At 39.1% G+C, this 19775-nt stretch overlaps 2 protein-coding genes across 5 annotated transcripts in view; one reads left to right on the top strand and one right to left on the bottom strand.

Moving 5' to 3' along the window:
• Positions 1–19775, top strand: part of cmss1.L (cms1 ribosomal small subunit homolog L homeolog) — a 220009-nt gene that overhangs the window by 35125 nt on the left and 165109 nt on the right. The gene's annotated exons all lie outside the window — the stretch shown is intronic.
• LOC108707914 (filamin A-interacting protein 1-like) overlaps positions 1–19775 on the bottom strand; it is a 180531-nt gene that overhangs the window by 28306 nt on the left and 132450 nt on the right. Inside the window, exon 1 of one of the 3 annotated variants that reach the window (XM_018246010.2) lies at positions 473–765. The exons of the other annotated variants lie outside the window; for them this stretch is intronic. Within the exon in view, the coding sequence (XP_018101499.1) occupies positions 473–501 (29 nt within the window). The 5' untranslated portion in view covers positions 502–765. Of the gene's footprint in view, positions 1–472; positions 766–19775 lie in introns of those variants that run through there. 3 annotated transcript variants of the gene reach the window in all.

Genomic DNA, 19775 nt, shown 5'->3' with positions numbered 1-19775 from the left:
AAGTTTCCCCTCATTTTACATTGTTGTTTTGTGGTCCCACCTATATGTTATGCATAATACATTTCCCTCATTTTACATTTTCCCTGGATTTTACACCATTTTTTTTCTGGTCCCCTGAAAAACGTAAAAATGGGGGTTTTACTGAATTGGTTTGTCCTGGTTCTTAAAGTATCAGTCCACTTTTCTGGACTTTGCCCAGAGTTTTGTTAAAGTCATATTTAAAAAGTACATTAAAAAAAAAAAAGTTGTAAAGTCTAGGTGAACTACAATTCCCAGAATGCTCCACCAGCTTTTAGGTGTTTGGAAACTTTTAGTTCTTGCCCACTGGAAACGTGCACGTTTTATTTCTGCCAGTAAAAAAAAAAATGTCAGTAGCCTGCAAAAATAAATAAATTGAAAGAGAGGAAAGAACAGTTTTTATATGTTTTCCTAAGCGGTGACTCCTGCATTCCCTCCTTGCCCAGGCACTTACCTTAGGGGGAGCAGCTTGTGATCTTCCATGCAGCAGCGGCTGTGCCATTGAGGGACTGTATTGTAGGAGAGGCTGAGTTCTCCCAGGCATGAGAGATGTGAGCATTCCAGCAGAAAGAGCTAACAATGAATGATAGCCTCATTGCTTGTCCCAAGCCTAGTGAGCATTACGTCAGTGCACTGCCATATAAGGAGTCCTGTTGCACAGACACGCTTGTGTCTGACTGGTGCACTTTAATGATAGCCAGGACTTTTGTAAGTTTATTAATGCATTCTGGCTCCAGCTGAAGTTCAAGACTGTGAAATATTTCATTTGTCTACACCATTCTGGGCAGAAGAAGAAGAATGCACGGAAGGCTTGAGTTACACCAACCACCCCCTGCTTGTTATTGATAAAAAAAAAAAAACCCTTTGAGAATTAGGAACTTTCCAAATTTGTATAAATGTGCATGATGGGGATAACAAGGCGTGCAGAAGTTTTAAAAATAAAATTAAGCTAAAAAAAATTGAGATTTTTTTTTTTTGTTTGTTTTAATTTCCCCACTCCGTGCTGGGATTGATTGTTTTGAGTTTTGTTTCGTGCAGCAGAAGAATTATGTTCTGCTTCTCACATGGACACGAGCTGAAAAGCTGTGACTTTCTTTTTCGATGGAGGGGGGGATCTCTCCAGGGGATTCTGTTTCCTGATGATGTAACTACCAAACAATCTTTCAAGTGATGATGTGAAGGCCAGATGAGTCTCATTTCGTTTTGTTCAGCACAAAAAATTCACTTTCCCCCCCCCTGCCACCTTTGCCTAAAAGCGCAAACATTGCAAAATGTTCCACCTCGATGCAAAGAAGAGATTTGCTTTGAAACATCATTTGGAAGGATGGTTTCTTCTGGTTTATGGACCATACCAAAGATTAAAAGCTGCAGAGAGGTGCTTTTTAAGGGGATGATTCTTTTTTGGTTTTGTTTTAGGTGTTTGGAAAATTGTTTTGTTAGCCTTCAGCTATAGCACCCCTTAGTTCATAACACGTTATAGTAAAGTGCTGTGTAACTTGCAATATATGATGATGATGGTGGTTGTAGTTTGCTAGCAGTATGGAAAACCTTAGCTTAGGGCAGTGATCCTCAACAAGTGGAGAGTGAGCTGCTCACAACCACTTGGATGTTGCTTCCAGTGGCCTCAAAGGAGGTGCGTCTTTTTGAATTCCTGGTTTGGAGGCAAGTTTTGGTTGCATTAAAACCAAATGTACTACCAAACAGAGCCTCCTGTAGGAGGCTAGTCCACATAGGGGCTACCAAATAGCTTATCACAGCTAGGGTTGCCACATTTTCTGGAACAAAATACCGGCCTTCCTATATTCTTGCCATTTTTTCCTATTAATAACATAAGCATCAAGCATAATTTTTACCGGCCAGGCCGTTAAAATACCTGCCAGATGGAAACCCTAATCACAGCCCTTATTGGGCATCCCCAGAGACCTTTTTCATGCTTGCGTTGCTCCCCAACTCTTTTTACATTTGAATATGACTTATGGGTAAAAAAACGTTGGTGACTCCTGGCTTGGGATGTTCTCAAGAGTTCACAGTTAGGGGCTTTACTAAAGGGTATTAAGTAGATACGTTTTAGTAGCAATGGCCACAGCTCTGTCTACCGTCCCCTACCCTTACTCCTATAAAATATTCTAGATGAGCAGAGTGTAATGCAGGAGTTTGCACAGAAACTTCACCCCGCAGTGAATCTGGCAGTTGCAGGAGAGGCATATGTTGCAGAGCAAAGTTACATATGGTGCTGTGGGAAAGGCTACATCATTTTTCATTTTTGTTCAGTGAATTTCTACTCTGCAGGAAGATAAACATTACATCAGAAATCATATCATAGGTTTACGTACTTCCCCACCACCACACACCCTTCTGGAATGCATTGTGTAGCATGGAAAACAAACGTTCAGGTTAAAATTTAACATTTGTGTATGTATTTCTGAGCAGATCTGCCGACCTGTTTATGGTACTGTGGGTTTAAAGGCAACCAAGGGTCCCTCCACTCTGCCAGGGTTTTTTTGGACTGTGTTAAAAGGGAAAGTCAAAAACCATACACATGCTTTTATTTCTCCTAACAACGAACTTTACTTTTCTTTAATTTACTAGCATTTAAAATAATCCCTTATTACTCTGGTTCTCCGCCTGCTCTTCAGATGGGGAAAGTGAAAGTGGCACTGCAAGAGGTGATTGCCCACTGTGTGCCGCCATGGTTTGCTATGCAATAAATTACCTATTTAAAGCTGGATTGTTTACCGAGCTTCCCCTTTTGGTGTAAATTCCCATAAATCCATAGGAAAACTTAGCCGACAAGTTCCCAGGATATTACAGCCTTTCTAACATGAATTGAAGCAGTCTGGCATAACTTTGGCCAATGACACATGTGATTCTGTCTCTGAGTCAAAAATTCTTGGAATTGTCTATAAGATTCACCATGATTTTATCACATGCAGCCTGGTCATATCACATTGCATGCGGTGAGGCATTGATCATCCGTTTATTCCATAACCAAGGGGACTGTCATAGGCATTTCTTTGAGACGATTCCATGTTCCCTAGGAAAATCACACCTAGAATACTATCAAAAGGTATGTGTGCCATAAACCTTACTTGTCTATAAACTATAATGAACTTGAATGACTTTAGATTTATTGCAGAACAGTTGAACATTAATATGGGAGGTACAAGAGTCTAACAGGAGAGCGAGGTTGGAACACCTGTCTATCCTACAAATAGCAGGAACAACAGACTGAATAATAACTCTAGGCTCATTTGCCATAGCCTGAGATTTGTATTACTGTGATCTCTCTTTCTAGGAGACCACGCCCACACTAAGGTTTGTTATTGGTAGTTTTTTGGGGAAGAATTAATTTTGCTCATTGAAAGAAGTCTACTCTGGTCATAACTGGCCCCTCAAAGCATTTTAAAGCCTGTGATAGAACAAATACAGTTTTAATAAACTGCTGTGCCTTTAAGCATTACTACCCAAATAGAATTGCTCTCACCTCAATCTGACCAGATGGGTACTTTTGAGGAAAAAAAATCCCATTTCTACCTATTGTTTAGGGGTCCCCAACCTAATTTACCTGGAATCTACATTGAAATGTAAAAAGGAGTTAGGGAGCAACAAAAGTATGAAAAAAAAGTCCCTGGAAATATCAAATGAGGGCTTTGATTGGCTATTTGGTAGCCTCTATGTGGACTCGCAACATACAGGAGGCTCTGTTTAGCAGTACAGCTGTTTTTTATGCAACCAAATCTTGCCTCCAAGCCAGGAATTTAAAAATAAGCACCTGCTTTGAAGCCACTGGGAACAACATCCAAAGGGTTGGTGAACAGCTTTTTGCTTGTCAGCCCCTGGTTGGGGATCACTGCTCTTGGTTATGAACACAAAAGTTGACTAGGTAACACACTCTACAAATTCTGCAACCGAGAGAGGACTTCATAAAAGTTAATACAAAGTTTTTTCAAGTTGCAAACCACTGGAAAGACTCAAAATAGAAAGACCAGGTATGACCAATGGAACCCAGCACTAGTGTTTATTAATTATATGGCTGCTGGCAAAAGCATAACATGCATTTTGAAGGCAGAAAAACCAATGAACAAGCAGCAACCAAATAAATCTGCAGTGAAGTCCTAGAAAGCATCACCAAGAACCCAGCATTTGGGGATGTCCATGGGTTCCAGACTTCATAAAGAAATGGACACTAACATGTTTTGAAAATGATCATTATATTTATGATTGGCAGTTTGTCCAGTAACTTTAGAGCCCCTGAAAATTGGGGGATTATGCATAAAACATGGTTGTACTTCCTAAATTGCTTATACAATATTTTTGTTAAACCCCTTGAATAAGGCTGAAGTCTGCACTTCAGTCACATCTTGATTGCTTCATATCAAATCCATTGTGGTTCCATACAGTGCCAAAATGATGCCAATTATGCCACTGCCCAAATATTTATGGACCCAACTGTATGTGGCTACAAATTCTATTTTGAATTTCTGCTACATTTTCCAGTATGTAAATAAAATTCCAACTTTTTGTTCACCTTAAAAAATTATGAAAAATGTAAAAATATTGAAGAAAGGGGAAATTATCATTTTCAAACTTTGCTAAATAGACCACATGTGCTGTTTGTAAGGAGAGTATTTTTACTTTGCATATCTCCCTTCCTGTTCTTTTTATTCAGCAGAAGACATTCCCTGAAGCCTGCAAATGTGTCATTCAAAGATCCTTAGTAGTGATGAGCGAAATTCTTTGCCGAGTTTCGCTGTTAAAAAATTGTCTCCCAAAGACTTTAATGCATTTCGGCGAATTTTTGGTGAAGCGAAAACGGGTCAGATTCACCCATCGCTAATCCTTAACCTTCTATAAAAATAGCACATGTAATATCACGTGAAGGTTCTGCAAATGGATGTGAATCCATCCATAAAGTGTTGGCCAGATTACACCATAAATGTTTGTGCAACTTTGAAATATTTTGCAATGTTTGGGGGGTAAATGGCTATTTGTAGCCTTTTTGACTCAAGGAATGGACATACATACTCTGGTACAGCTTTGTGTTTCATTATACCAGCTTTATTTTGGTTTCAATGCTTCTAAGTGAATCCAGCTGAAAAAATGACCATGAATAGGAGAGCATCATTAGCTTAATTCATTACGCGTTTGCTCATCTGTTTCAGGGTGCTGTGAAGCTGCTTTCTAAGACCTGAGAAATGTGTGGAGGTTCTTTAAACAGGTCTGTAAAAAAATTGGATAATAAGGTACAACATCTGCCTAGTAGGTTTATAGCAGCTTATGTTAAAGTGTTATGGAAATTGTTCCAGTTCAATAGATTTTTAGAAGTTTGTGAGCATAATGAAATGCCCCCCCCCCTTCCCCGACATTACTAAATGGTCAGCTTAATGTCCCTTTAAGGATATATTGTGTTCAGGTCCGGACTGAGAATTAAAATAGGCCCTGGCATTTCAGGTACACAGAGGCCCAATCAACCCACACAGAGGCCCAAACAGCCCCCACCAGCCCACTAAATACTGACTTTCTATGGCACCTTATTGCAGTCCCTCTGGCATTTGCCAGAACCCACAGATTGCCAGTCCGGGCCTGATTGTGTTCTTCGAGTAGGAAGCACTGGTGGATGATATTGACTGAAATGCTTTGGGCAAAATTCACAATACAGGAATGGGACCTGTTATCCAGAATGCTCAGGACCTGCAGGTTTCCAGATAACGGATCTTTCTGTAGTTTGGATCGTCATACTTTAAGGGGCACATTTACTATTGGTCGAAGTAAAATCCTTTGAATATCAAAGTCAAAGGATTTACCGCAATTCCTTTGATCCAACGATGGAAGAAAAAAACGTTCAATCGAGCGATTAAATCCTTCGAATCAAACGATTTTCCTTCGATCAAAAAAAGCTAGGAAAGCCTATGGGGACCTTCCCCATAGGCTAACATTGGTGCTCGGTAGGTTTTAGGTGGCAAAGTAGGTGGTCGAAGTTTTTTTTAAAGACTATCCTACTTCGACTATCGAATGGTCGAATAGTCGATGATTTTTAGTTCGAATTGTTCGATTCGTAGTCGAAGGTCGAAGTAGCCAATTCGATGGTCGAAGTAGCCAAATAAATACTTCGAAATTCGAAGTATTTTTTAGTCTAATCCTTATTAGAATAAATAAAGGATTATTCTAATCCTTCACTCGAGCTGGTTTTGCTTCCAATAAGGATTAATTATATCTTTGGAATCAAGTACAAGGTACTGTTTTATTATTACAGAGAAAAGGGAAATCATTTCTAAAAATGTGGATTATTTGGCTAAAATGGAGTCTATGGAAGATGGCATTTCCGTAATGTGGAGCCTTACCTGTATTGCACTGTGTGGTGTTACCCTACAGGAAACAATTAATTAGATTCCTGTGGAAGCCCAAGGGAGCTGGGGTCAGATGGGAGGTGAACCAACAAAGTGGATCTTGGTATTTGCTTAATTATAATAACCCCATTCAGTGTTCGATGGTGGGCATCTTTAATCACATTTGTCAGTCTGCATTACTAAGGTCATATTAGCATAGAGTCATGTCTCTTGTGTGGCCCCGAAGTCTATTTCTTATGTGTATCATACAGAACCAATTTTCCCCACTCACAACTACTATTGGGCTCCATTGGACTATGGCATATGTGATTCTTTGAGAACCACATGGAGGACCACAACCTTCGTTTGCCAAAAGTATGTCTCTAAGCAGTGTTTAATTTTATCTGTACAGTATTTGTGAAGATCCGCTTGTTTGGCGCTTTCACTATGACGGGAGATATAGGCCGTCAGGGCCAGGACCACATGAATGAGCCTAAGTGGTCACTGCCCTGACGAGTTTTAAACCTCTCAATCAATATCTGGCTGGTTTTTGGTCATATATCGGTTGGGTAGGCCCTTTGGAGTGTCCCATATGCAGGCACATAAACTGCCGACTTGGACTGAAGAAGACGAATTGGCAGCTAAAATCTGTTCATATATGGCCACCTTTACTTTTAAATTAAAAAAAAAAACACTTTATATGGAAAAGTACCTATATCTTGGCCTGTTGGTTGATTTCGGCAGTTAAATTACATTATCTGTGACATATTGGGGAGAGGGGATTAAATGAGGGGGCAATCAGAATTAAGGTAGATTATAACCAGGTGGAGACTATGATGGAGTAAAGAGTAATTCTTTCATACCCAGGAAAACTGTCAGTTGAGCTTAGAGACCCATGATTTGCCAAGCAATTCCACAGTCTGTTGGCCAAAATTCAGAAAATTACCAGATCTAGAAATAAGGAATTGGAACGTTTTTATGTCTGATGAATGAAAAGATTCCTAAAAGCTAACTTGATGATCATCTTTCAGCAAGGCTCATTATTACTATTCATTCTTCACCTTGTTATTGATGCCATTCGCTAAGCAACACATTGTTGATTCTGAAAGTAAAATACAGAATAAAGTATTATCCTGATGTTGCTACTTAACTGACTCCTAATAAATTCTCCACAGTGGAAGGTTAGGATTTAGAGTAGATCAGGGATAGCTTCTCGGCCTGACTTTGTCTGACGGACATTATGCCTTGTGCAAATAGAATTCACTGTGGAACAATATTCATTTCTAGAAATAACAGTTTTTACAAAAAAAAAAGCCACAAATGCAGAAAAGACAGGACAAACAGAGCCACGATGCTTCCCTGTGTTACTAAACAGAGCTTTGTCTCTATGGCAACTAACGTTAGCTTTACTGGGTTGTTGCAGTTCAAAAAAACACATAAACACAAACACACTAGAATATTAGTGGTGACAGGGAAGTTCAGCATATAAATATATATATGTATGTATGTTGAGACAATTTTTTCATATTTGAAACATCATAGCTGGTATATAACAAGTAATGGAACCCCATCCCCACTTTCATTTATATGGATGTTCTACAACTAATAACATTTAGATCAAATCCCAGTTCAGCGGCCATATTAATACCAAGTTGAAGGTCTCACAGACTTCCTTTGTTGACTTCTTATAGTCTTTTAATTACAAGTATGGGACCTGTTATCCAGAATGTTTGGTACCAGGGGTTTTCCACATAAGAGATCTTTCCATCATTTGGATCGCTATAACTTACGTCTGCTAAAAATCATTTAAACATTAATTAAACCCAATTGGATTGTTTTGCCTCCAGTAAGGATTAATTATATCTTAGTTGGGATCAAGTACAAGCTACTGTTTTATTATTACAGAGAAAAAGGAAATCATTTTGAAAAATGTGGACTATTTGAATAAAATGGAGTCTATGATAGACAGCCTTCTTGTAATTCGGAGGTTTATAACAGGTTTCCAGGTAACCAATCCAATACCTGTATTTCCTATATATTCTACAGTGCCCCAATGTTTGTATCTGTCAACATTAGTCACAACCAATAGCAAAGGTTGGATGCATTGGGCTGACAGCATCTTTTAGATCAGGGGCCCAACCTTTACTACCCATGAGCCACATTCAAATGTGTTGGGGAGCAACACAAGCATTAAAATGTCCCTTTGGGTGCCACATAAGGACTGTGATAGGTTATTTGATAGCCCCTATGTGGACTGACAGCCTACAGGAGGCTCTACTTGGCACTATACTTAGTTGTTATGCAATTCAAACTTGACTCCAAGCCTGGAATTCAAAAATAAGCCCCTGGTTTGAGGACACAGAGAAGCAACATCCAAGGGGTTGGAGAGCAGCATGTTGCTCACAAGCTACTGGTTGGGGTTCACTGTTCTAGATGATCATGGACATGCTCTCAAAGCAATGTCAAGAGGTTATTTCTTGTTGGTATTCCTCTTCAGAATTGCTGTGGTGGATTTTACAGAATTAAAATATTCCTACAGAGATTATATTGAATATTTTTCTAAATAGATTGCACCTTTGAGAAGGGGTGCTTACATGAAAAAAGAATGAAAACTTCTGCTTTAAACAGAGAGTAGCAGAAAATGGCATTGGTGTGAGTAAAAGAGTTATAAGGCAAAATAAATGAAAGTTCAATGCCCCCCCCCATGCAGAATTTCTCTGTGTTGGTGCTTAAAGGGCACCTATCACAGCCAAAATCAAACACATATTAACAATCTGACCAGTACAAGCTAAACACGTTTAATCAAACTACATATATAGTTTTTTGAAAAAACTGCAGGTTTTAAAAAAATCCCTTACTTTGTCAAATGGGTTCTTTCACTGAGGGAGGCCATATTGAGACTCTAACAGAGACTCTAATATGCAAATTTCAGGAGCATGCTCAGATTGTAACACTGCTTTGAGTATTCTACCCAGAATGCCTTGTTTTAGTAAACTCCTCCACTAGAAGTATCCACTAGAAGTGCTGCCACCTGCTAACTTCCAGCAGGTGGCAACACTACTGTACAGCAGCTAACACACAGGTTTGGCTGATTTGAAAATAGCTTAGAAGGGTTGATAAGCAAGCAAGGAATTTGAACTGAGCATGTGTGAGATTTCAGAGCTGCAGTTGGCTGGAAGATATAGGTAGGAGGAGCCAGTGAAATCCAAGATGCCTGCCTCAGCTAGACTGCAGGGGAGATAGGGGAGATCTTGCAGAAGGTATAGTGAGCTGATCATTTACATTATACAAACAATTCTAACTGTTTTAAAAATCGTATTTCTTGAACTTTCACATAGTGTATTTACTTAGTAAAGGATTTTGGTCATGATTGGTGCCCTTTAAGATTAAGAATTTCCCAGATGTAATTTGCTAAGAGCATCCTTTAATGTACTTGTAGGGGGTTATTTATTAAAATCCGGAAAAAAAAAATTTCTCTAGAAAACTTGACTTCTTAGAGGGGAAAAAATGAGAAATTTTCAAGATATATTATACGCTATTTATTATATACATATTTATTATATTCTGCAAAAGCACAAATCCAAAAATCCTCCATCTAAGACCAGTCGAGGTCCTATATAAGTCAATGGGAGAGGCACCTATCTCAATTTGACGTTTTCGTGGTCTGCACTAGGTTTATCCCGAAAATAAGACTTTTTCAGGGTTTTTGGGCAAAAACTAAAAATTAGCGTGATTTGGGGGAAAATGCCTGAAAAATTAGAGCGATTCAGTTTTTCACTCAATTTTGTTTTTCAGCGATCCAGTTAAATTGAGTTTTTTAAACAATTATTTAATAAATGAGCTAAAATAGTGCATGGGAGTTCGCTCAAAGTTTTTTACGAAGGTTATGGATATGTTTTCATTACCTTCTGAGTGAACCAAACCAAGGAGATCAAGCCAAGAGGACTTGCACCCAAACAGTGTGAAGATCTCTGTTGTAAAGTTTAAAAGTTATGTATCATTTATTGCTTCCACAAAGGATATTTCTCTCTGCATTGTCCACATCTCGTCTTTCCCTCTCACTTGCTAATACATGTTTTATTGTCTGAGTTGAAAAATACCGTTGAGGTTCCCTAGGCAAGGATAAGGTGGAAAAAATATCCTTTTGCCTTGTCGCATCCTATTCCTAAGCATTCCAGGTTAGTCCTCTGTTGCTGGCAATTTTTTTGCTCTACCATGACCAAAGAAAAGACTTTACATAGCAAAAAAATTACAATTTCGGTCCAAGTAACATATTAAATGTAGACATGATGATTTTCGTGCACGCTTTGTTCTCGAATATTGCCCGTGGAGTAAAACTGAGTGCAATTTGCACTAGCCTTGTTCCAAGTTGAATTATATACGCAAAACAGAGCACTTCTAGTGCCCACAGAGGATCCTAATCCTCTAATAGCAATGTACTTTAATCTACTAAATTTCAGCTCTGCACTGAAAACTGGATTTATTATGTTAAACCGAAAATGTATTTTTGTCTGTTTTGTTCCATTACAAATAGGGGTGACGTATTCATGTTCTGGTGTTTTTAACTTCTGCTTCGCTTTTTCCATAGTCTATCTCCTCCTCCAGTTAAATGTAAGTTACTTAAAATAGACAGAATGTCCAGTTTACCTCTGATATCAGATCCCCCTTTTGTAACTCTATTCCTTAAAAGGGTCTGCCATAATATATATAATTTTTTTGCAGCAATGAAATGTTAAAAACCAGACGTCCTTTATGTTTCGACAATTGTTAAACTCCGCACTGCAGCTGTTTAGAGGATAGACAAGATGTGCCAAACCTCAGCGCCACTTATTACATTTTGCATTTTTTTTTGTTTTATGGATTTCCTTTTTTCAACCTCTGTTTTACTGGTTCAAGTAAGGAGCTTTGAAATGTCATGTTATTTTTTAATTAAACATAACGTGCTTATAACCAGCCCAGTTATCCTCTTTGGATTTTACTGTCCCATGCCTACACCTCAGTACTGGGTTTTACAAAGATGGAAATGTAACTCAATAGAGGGAATCAAATTGATATGACCTCTGTTCATTATCTTGCTGTATCTATGTAAAAATATTGTATGAATTGCCAACCAATGTGCATGGTTAACCTTTGCTGCCCAAATTCTTACATCTTGGCCATTGGTAGCAATGGTATCCCTTGCATCTTTAGCAGAACTTAAGGAAATCATGTTGAAACTAGAAGGATTTATAGGCTCTAATACAGGGGTCCCCAACTTTTTTTTTTTTTTTTACCTGTGAGCTACATTTAAATATAAAAAAGTTGGGGAGTTACACCAGCATGAAAAAAGTTCCTAGTGCCTAGTAATGGTTGTAATTAGTTATTTGTAGGGATGCACCTAACCCTGCTTTTAAGGGTTTGGGCAAATCCCCAAATCTAGAATTATGAATCCCGGTGAATACCAAACTGGATCAGAACCGATCATATGTGTTGGGGAGTGACACAAGCATGAAAAAAGTTCCTAGTGGGATGCCCAGTAATGGTTGTAATTAGTTATTTGTAGGTATGCACCTAACCCTGTTTTTTAGGGTTTGGCCAAATCCCCAAATCTAGAGTTATGGATTCGGGTGAATACCGAACCGAATCCGAACCCTTCATATGTGCCATAAAAGCTGGTGCATTGGAGGAAAAACCCCAAACACTCAAATTTTTTTAAAGTTATATAGGATTTGGTTCGACCAGGAACTAAATCCAGGTTTTTCTGCATCCCTAGTTATTTGATAGCCCCTATGTGGACTGGCAGCATACAGGAGGCTCTGTTTGACATTACACATGCATGATCTTTATACAACCAAAACGTGCCTTCAAGTCAGAAATTCAAAAAATAAGCACCAACTTTGAGGCCACTGGGAGCAACATCCATGGGGTTGTTGAGCAACATGTTGCTCCTGATGCACTGGTTGGGGTTTACTGCTCTAATACATTGTATTCAAACTGTATGACCACACTGTTGATTTGTTTCAGCTACACCTGGGATTCTCTGGGTCCCTAAACTGTTATGCTTAGACATCTTCATGATGTCCTCCTTCCGTGAAACAATATTGTTATGAAAACATAACTTGCCCTAAACCTATATTTATATATTTATTTATATATATTTATAGAGGAGGGCTAAAGCATGAGATAAAGTTGGGGACGTACTAGTACAACTAGAACATCATTTTTGGTAACACATTTCTTATGTTTGTGGTGAAGGCATCTATTGTGTTTTTAAAATAGGGAAGTCATGTTATGTTTTCTTCTTGTTTTTAGTTGTTGACTTATTATTCAGATGGAAATAATTTGGAATTCCCAGAAGAAGTAAAATGAGTTGTTCTTATTCTGTTGTAATATACTGAATGACGGCAACTTCCCAGATCTATGGTGTGCGGTTACACAAACATATATTACCCCCAAACTGGCTGTGCAGGTTTGGGCAGGTCACAGACCAACCATCTAGTAGGGTACCTTCTTCTCTACACACATATGCCACCCCAGTGGTAATGTAACTGCTCATAACATGGCCATTTCTAAAAACACTGACCGTTTTAGGCTACTTAGGAGTGGGTTGGGGAGTCAAAATTTCCTGCTAATGCTACACCAACATGGTCCACACATTTTTGCCTGTTTTATATCTAAGGGAACATTTTGGATGTCCATAAAACTAAAGTGTTTGTTTTCATAAATAATCCAGAATATGTTAACATATTAAAATATATATATATATATATATATATATATATATATATTTTACAGGTTTAATGTCAGCCAAGTTGTTCTCGTGAAGGCCTCATTGTAATCTTTCATGTTGAAAGACCCTTCTTTGTCTTCAGTAAATGGCTTGCTGAAATACTATCAACTGTTTCCAGTGAGAAGACCACCTGGTCACATAAATGCCAACTTCACTTTCAACGGTACTTGGTTGTTTTGGCAATTGTTGCCCTGAAAAATATGACCTCATTTATTGTTAAAAAAAAAAAAGTGCACTTGTTTCATTTTCAGAACATTTTAGTGTTGCTACATGAACTGACGTGTTCTCAACTGGGACCGCAGGTGTATGACTTCATATATTCAGGTCTTTGGTGGTGTAGGGGAAGAAGGGGTTTACACTGTTGATTTAATGCTGCGTTTTGGCTGATCCTGCCAGTTTGAGCTGAATTAAACTAAAGTGAATACATTACATTTGGTTACAAATTAATATCAGGTTTTGTGATGTATTTTAGTCTTTTTCTCTTGCTGTTTAGTTAGAAGGGCTTGTTTAATACTGGTATATGTGCATGGTTTGTAGTGCTAAGGGACATGAATTTGAGCCTCTTAGGGACCACGTACAGAGCACTTGTGCCTCTCCAGAGGCTGATGCAGAGTGTGCTCTATGCCTTGTGTCAGATTAAAAGCTAGTGGAGAGTCTGTCGGATCGAGGACTGCATTGGCTCATTGAATAGTCCTCGCTCCGACTTTTCGTATCCACTTCATCATAATGCAATTGTTTGATTTACCATGATATCGCCCATCCGAGATGGACCTGTCGGAGGGAAGATTCGCTTTGGTGAATCTTACATTGTATGGCCACTTTAAGCTGCATAAATCCATGTTGGTGGCAAAGCAATCCTATCGGGTTTTTAATGTTTAAATGTTTTTTGAAACATTAAGGGGGTTGTTCACCTTTGAGATAACTTTTAGTATGATGTACAGAGTGATATTATGAGACAATTTGCAATTGGTTTTCATTTTTTTATTATTGAAGGTTTTTGAGTTGTTTAGCTTTTTATTCAGCAGCTCTTCAATTTGCATCTTAAGCAATTTGGGTCCAAATTACCCTACCAACTATACATTGATTTGAATAAGAGACTGGAATATGAATAGGAGAGGCATGAATAGAAGTAACCTAAAAAATAAAAAGTAACAATAACAATACATTTGTAGCCTTACAGGGCATTTGTTTTTTAGAAGGGAGTTAGCGACGTCCATTTGAAAGCTCCAAATAGTCAGAAAAAAGGAAAATAACTATAAAAAATAAATAGGGATGCACCGAATCCAGGATACGTTCCGGATTCGGCCTTTATAAGCAGGATCTTGATTCGGCCGAATCCTTGTGCCAGGGCAAACCGAATCTGAATCCTAATTTTCATATGCAAATTTGGGGCGGGGTGGGTAATCGCGTGACGTTTTGTCACCAAACAAGGAAGTAAAAAATGTTTCCCCACCCCTAATTTGCATATGCAAATTAGGATTTGGTTTGGTATTCAGCTGGATCTTTCATGAAGGATTTGGGGATTCGGCCGAATCCAAAATAGTGGATTCGGTGCATCCCTAAAAATAAATAATGAAAACCAATTGAAAAGTTGCTTAGAATTGGCCATTCTATAACATAATAAAAGTTACTAAAGGTGAATCACCCATTTAAAGAATGGTACAGGTATGGGACCTGTTGTCCAGAATGCTCATGACCTAGGTGTTTCCAGATGATAAAGAATCTTTATGCAATTTAGATCTCTATACCTCAAGTCTGGTAAAAAAAATCCTTTAAACATTAAATAAACCAAATTGGATTGTTTTGGCTCCAATAAGGATTAATTATATCTTAAGGTGGCCATACATGGATAGATCCGCTCGTTTGGCGATGTCGCCAAACGAGCGGATCTCCCTCCGATATGCCCACCTTGAGGTGGGCAATATCGGGCAGATCCGATCGTGGGCCCTAGGGCCCAACGATCGGATCCTAGCATTCGGCAAACGGGCGGTCGGATTGCGGGACCGCATCAACGAAGAGATGCGGCCGCGATCCAACGGGATTTTTAAACCCATCCGATCGAGATCTGGCCGACTTTCGGCCAGATCTCGATCGGGGAAGCCCGTCGGGGGCCCCCATACACGGGCCAATAAGCTGCCGACACAGTCAGTCGGCAGCTTTTATCGGCCCGTGTATGGCCACCTTTAGTTGGGATCAAGTACAATGTACTGTTTTAGTATTACATAGAGCAATGTAAATATTAATATAATTATTTGATTAAAATGGATATGGCCTTCCCATAACTTGGCGCTTTGCGGATAACGGATCCTATACCTGTACTCTGTATTATAGAAAGACCTCCACTTCCCAAATCATTCCAAATAATAGATCCTATATTGGAAACAATCCCCAAAGCTTCAAGTTGTTAGTGTTAAAAATGTTAAAGTGGACCTGTCACCCAGACATAAAAAGCTGTATAATAAAAGTTTTCAAATTGAACATGAAATCCGAATTCTTTTTTTTATTAAAGCATTCATAGCAGAGCTGTAAACTCATTTAAAAATCTCAGCTGTCAATCAAATATTGCCTGCCCCTCTATAGTAGCGGAGCAGGCAGTTACTTTCACTTTCCATTCAGCACTTCCTAGATGTCACTGCTCTCCTCACATTCCCCACCATTCTCTTAACCATTTAATTATGTAGCCAGGGCATGGGGAAGGACATCAGGTCCCCCATTCTGGTGCACAAACAAGATTCTGAGATGATACAAGGCTTGCCTTAATAACAATGTCCACAAAAATGGCGCCTGCCTGCTTGCTATAATTATGAATTCTCAGACCTAAGGAAACCAGATTCAAATAATTTAAATAGTGTAATTAAAGTTTATTTTGCTTGATTAACGATATTAAATAGGATTCGAAATAATTTTTATCGGGTGACAGGTCCCCTTTAACAACTGTGCCTCCTTCATGTAGCGGGGCTGCTAAATACATTTCTTTTTAGACATTTTGTTCTTGCATTGCTAATGTTATAAAATAACAGCTTCAGAGGGAACTCCGGTGATTTTAAGGGAATTGGATAGTAAAGTTAAATAGCATGGGTCGCAGAACCCTTAAAGGGGAAGGAAACCTCCTCAGCGCTAACCCCCCACCCCCCCTCCCGTGTATTGCCCCCCCTCCCTCCTCCCCCCTGGCCTACCCCTCCCGCTGGGCAAATGCCCCTAACTTGTTACTTACCCTTCTGCGCAGGTCCAGTCCAGGGAGTTCACAGGCGACATCTTCTTCCACGCGATCTTCTTCCTGCTTTGACCGGCGCATGCGCAGTAGGATCGTTTCGCCGGTACGATCAACTGCGCGTGACTTTTGGCGCATGCGCAGTAGATCCGTACCGGCGAAATGCTCCTACTGAGCATGCGCCAAAACGCCGGTCAAAGGAGGAAGAAGATCGCGTGGAAGAAGATGTCGCCTGTGAACTCCCTGGACTGGACCTGCGCAGAAGGGTAAGTAACAAGTTAGGGGCATTTGCCCAGCGGGAGGGGTAGGCCAGGGGGAGGAGGGAGGGGGGGCAATACACGGGAGGGGGGGAGGGGGGTTAGCGCCAACGAGGTTTCCTTCCCCTTTAAGTAAATGTAAGTGTCATGTTTGTCGTCATCGGGGCAGGGAAATGCTGGGCGCTCTCTGTTTTGCTGCTGTGTACTGTTTTAGGATAAACTCAAATTCTTAAGCCTCCTGTTGCCTTGGAAACTCGCTGTGGTGGGGACTTTGTTTAAACTGGTCCAACTTCCTATATCTTTATTATTTCATGTTGGCAGCCAAATGTCTAGTCAAACTGCGCTGTCCAACTGCATTAGATCATTTCCTTTGTTGCGAGAGCAGTTAATAGCTGAGTAGCTCCTTTCTCTTCATACATCATGTTTCAAGAAAGCACCCGTGTCCAGATATATGAACAGCTTGTTCTCTCTCTCTCTCCCTCTTTCTTTTTTATTTCTTGTGAAATAAACTTATCTTGCTCAAATCATTTTGCTAACTGGGCTAGAAATTCATACTTTTATCACGATTGAATAGAGATTTTGCATCTGCGTTCTTCTTTTGTGGAGCTATAAAGTCCATCCCCCTAAAACTAGACTTTTTTTTACATTCAGTAATTTCAAATATATTAACAGTTTTATGCTGCTAATATCTGGCTGTTGGCAGCTACAGTGTTTAACCGAATATACAGGCAGTGTTTTCAATAAAGTGTTGCCGAGCTTGGCACTGTGCTGACAGCTGGAGGTAAGTAGCAGCATCACGCTAACCCACAGTTTTTCAGCTCAGCTGCAAGCTTTAAGAGCTAGCTCCCTTGTAGACTAACTTTTACTTATGATGTAGACAGCCCTATTTTGCAGTTGGCCTAATTTTAAAGTAGAAGGAAAGCTACTGAAGCAGTTTATTGGCAATAGATTAGCCACAATAGTGCAAGCTATAAGACTATTAATTCTGCAGAATGCTTTAGCATACCTGAGTAAACAACTCTAGAAGCTCTCTCTGTTTGTTTATAGCAGCTGCCATATTAGCTCCTTCTCCTTTAAATTGAGATTTTTTTTTTTAATTTGCAACCCTCAAACTTGGGATTTCTACAACTATCTGGTTGCTAGGGCTTAATCACCCGAGCGACCACACAGCAGTTGGAAGTCAGCATAGAAGAGGAATAGGAGAAAGAAAAATATGCAATAATAAAATAGCCCATAATGTGTCAGCCTTTAATAGCCTTAATTTAAAGGAGAAGGAAAGGCTAAAATTAAGTAAGCTTTATCAGAAAGGTCTGTATACTGTAAATACACCAGTAAACCCTCAAATTAATGCTCTGAGTCTTCTGTCAAAAGAAACATTTAATTTCTTTCCTTCTATTGTGAGATATACACATGGGCTTCTGTATCAGACTTCCTGTTTTCAGCATAAACCTCCAGGGCTAGGGCTTGAGCATGCTCAGTTTGCTCCTCTCTCCCTCCCTTTCCCCCCTCCCTCCTGCAATCTGAGCCCAGAGCTATGAGTGAGCAGGGAGAGACTCAGACAGGAAGTGATGTCGCACCAAGCTAATATGGCAGCTGCTATCCTAAACAACCAGAGAGAGCTTCTAGAGCTGTTTACTCCGGTATGGTAAAGCATTCTACAGAATAAATATTCTTATAGCTTGCACTATTGTGGCTAATCTATTGGCAATAAACTGCGTTGGTAGCTTTCCTTCTCCTTTAAATAGACTGATTGCAATAATTCTTAATTTTGTCATTTTGTGTTTTTAATTGAAAAGTTTTAATTTTGCAGCTTTCAGCCTTGGAATTTTTACATCTATCTGGTTGCTAGGGCTCAATCACTTTAGCGACCATGAAGTATAGAAGTCGGAATAGGAAAGGGCCTGACAAAAAATATAACTGATCCCGTTAAAGGGTTTATAAATAAAATATTACAAATGCTATACCCCCCTCACCGTTAACCTGGTGTTTGCGTGCCACCTGGGTACATCCATCATTAATCTTGCCAGGAAGCTGTAAGAAAATCTATATATTTTGATGCCAAATAAAATCGGTTGCAAAAAAAGTCCTGTTTTATAACCGGCTTGTTCCTGATTGGGAATGACAAGGCATCCACAGGGAGGCCCCTAACCACATTTGCTTGGTGGTTGTGGTTTCAACTAGAACTAAAGTGATGGCACGAAAAAGTAATAAAGGCTTGCTGTGGCTAAAACGGCCAAATCACAGCCAAAGAAAGTATTTTTAACTCTTTAAATGCTGCTCACTAAGGATATTGTGGCTGCTTATATTCTTATAGAAACCTTCAGGAATATAGCAAAGGTACAATCGCATTTTTTCCATTAGACAAATCCATAGCTAAAAAAAAAAAAACATACAGGTATGGGACCTGTATGCTCGGGACCTGGGGTTTTCCGGATAAGGGATTTTTACATAATTTGGATCTTGATACCTTAAGTCTACGAGAAAATCATATAAACAATAAATAAACCCAATAGGCTGGTTTTGCTTCCAATAAGGATTAATTATATCTTAGTTGGGATCAAGTACAAGCTACTGTTTTAATATCAGAGAGAAAAAGGAAATAATTTGGATTATTTGGATAAAATAGAGTCCATGGAAAAAGGTCTTTCCATAATTCTGGGCTTTCTGGATAACGGGTTTCTGTTTAACGGATCCCTTACCTGTACAGTATAATGCTCTTTAAAATATACTTTCCCTGTACAATGTTTTATGGGGAAAGCAGTAATGAATTTTGTAAATGTTTATTGCATATTTACTTGGCTAAATTATGTTTTATTCATCCATGTTTTTTTAAAGTAAGGATTAAATTGTTAAACCAGGTTTATATTTTTTTTACGAACTGTAGGTTGTTTATCTTTGGGTTAGCTTTTAGTATGATATAGAGAGTTATATACTGAGACAATTTGCGATTGTTTTTTATTTTTTATTATTTGTGGGCTTTTTATTCAGCAGCTCTCCAGTTTGCAGTCTGGTTGCTAGGGTCCAAATTACCATAGCAACCAAGCATCAATTTGAATAAGACTGGAATATGAATAGGAGAGGGCCTGAATAGAAAGATGAGTACAGGAATGTGACCTTTTATCCAGAATGCTCAGGGCTTGGGGTTTTCCAGATAAGGGATCTTTCTGTAATTTGGCTCTTCACACCTTAAGGCT

The sequence above is a fragment of the Xenopus laevis genome, chromosome 2L (assembly GCF_017654675.1).
Source record: "Xenopus laevis strain J_2021 chromosome 2L, Xenopus_laevis_v10.1, whole genome shotgun sequence".
NCBI classification, from domain to species: Eukaryota; Metazoa; Chordata; class Amphibia; order Anura; family Pipidae; genus Xenopus; species Xenopus laevis.
This window is presented reverse-complemented; position numbering and strand designations above follow the sequence as displayed.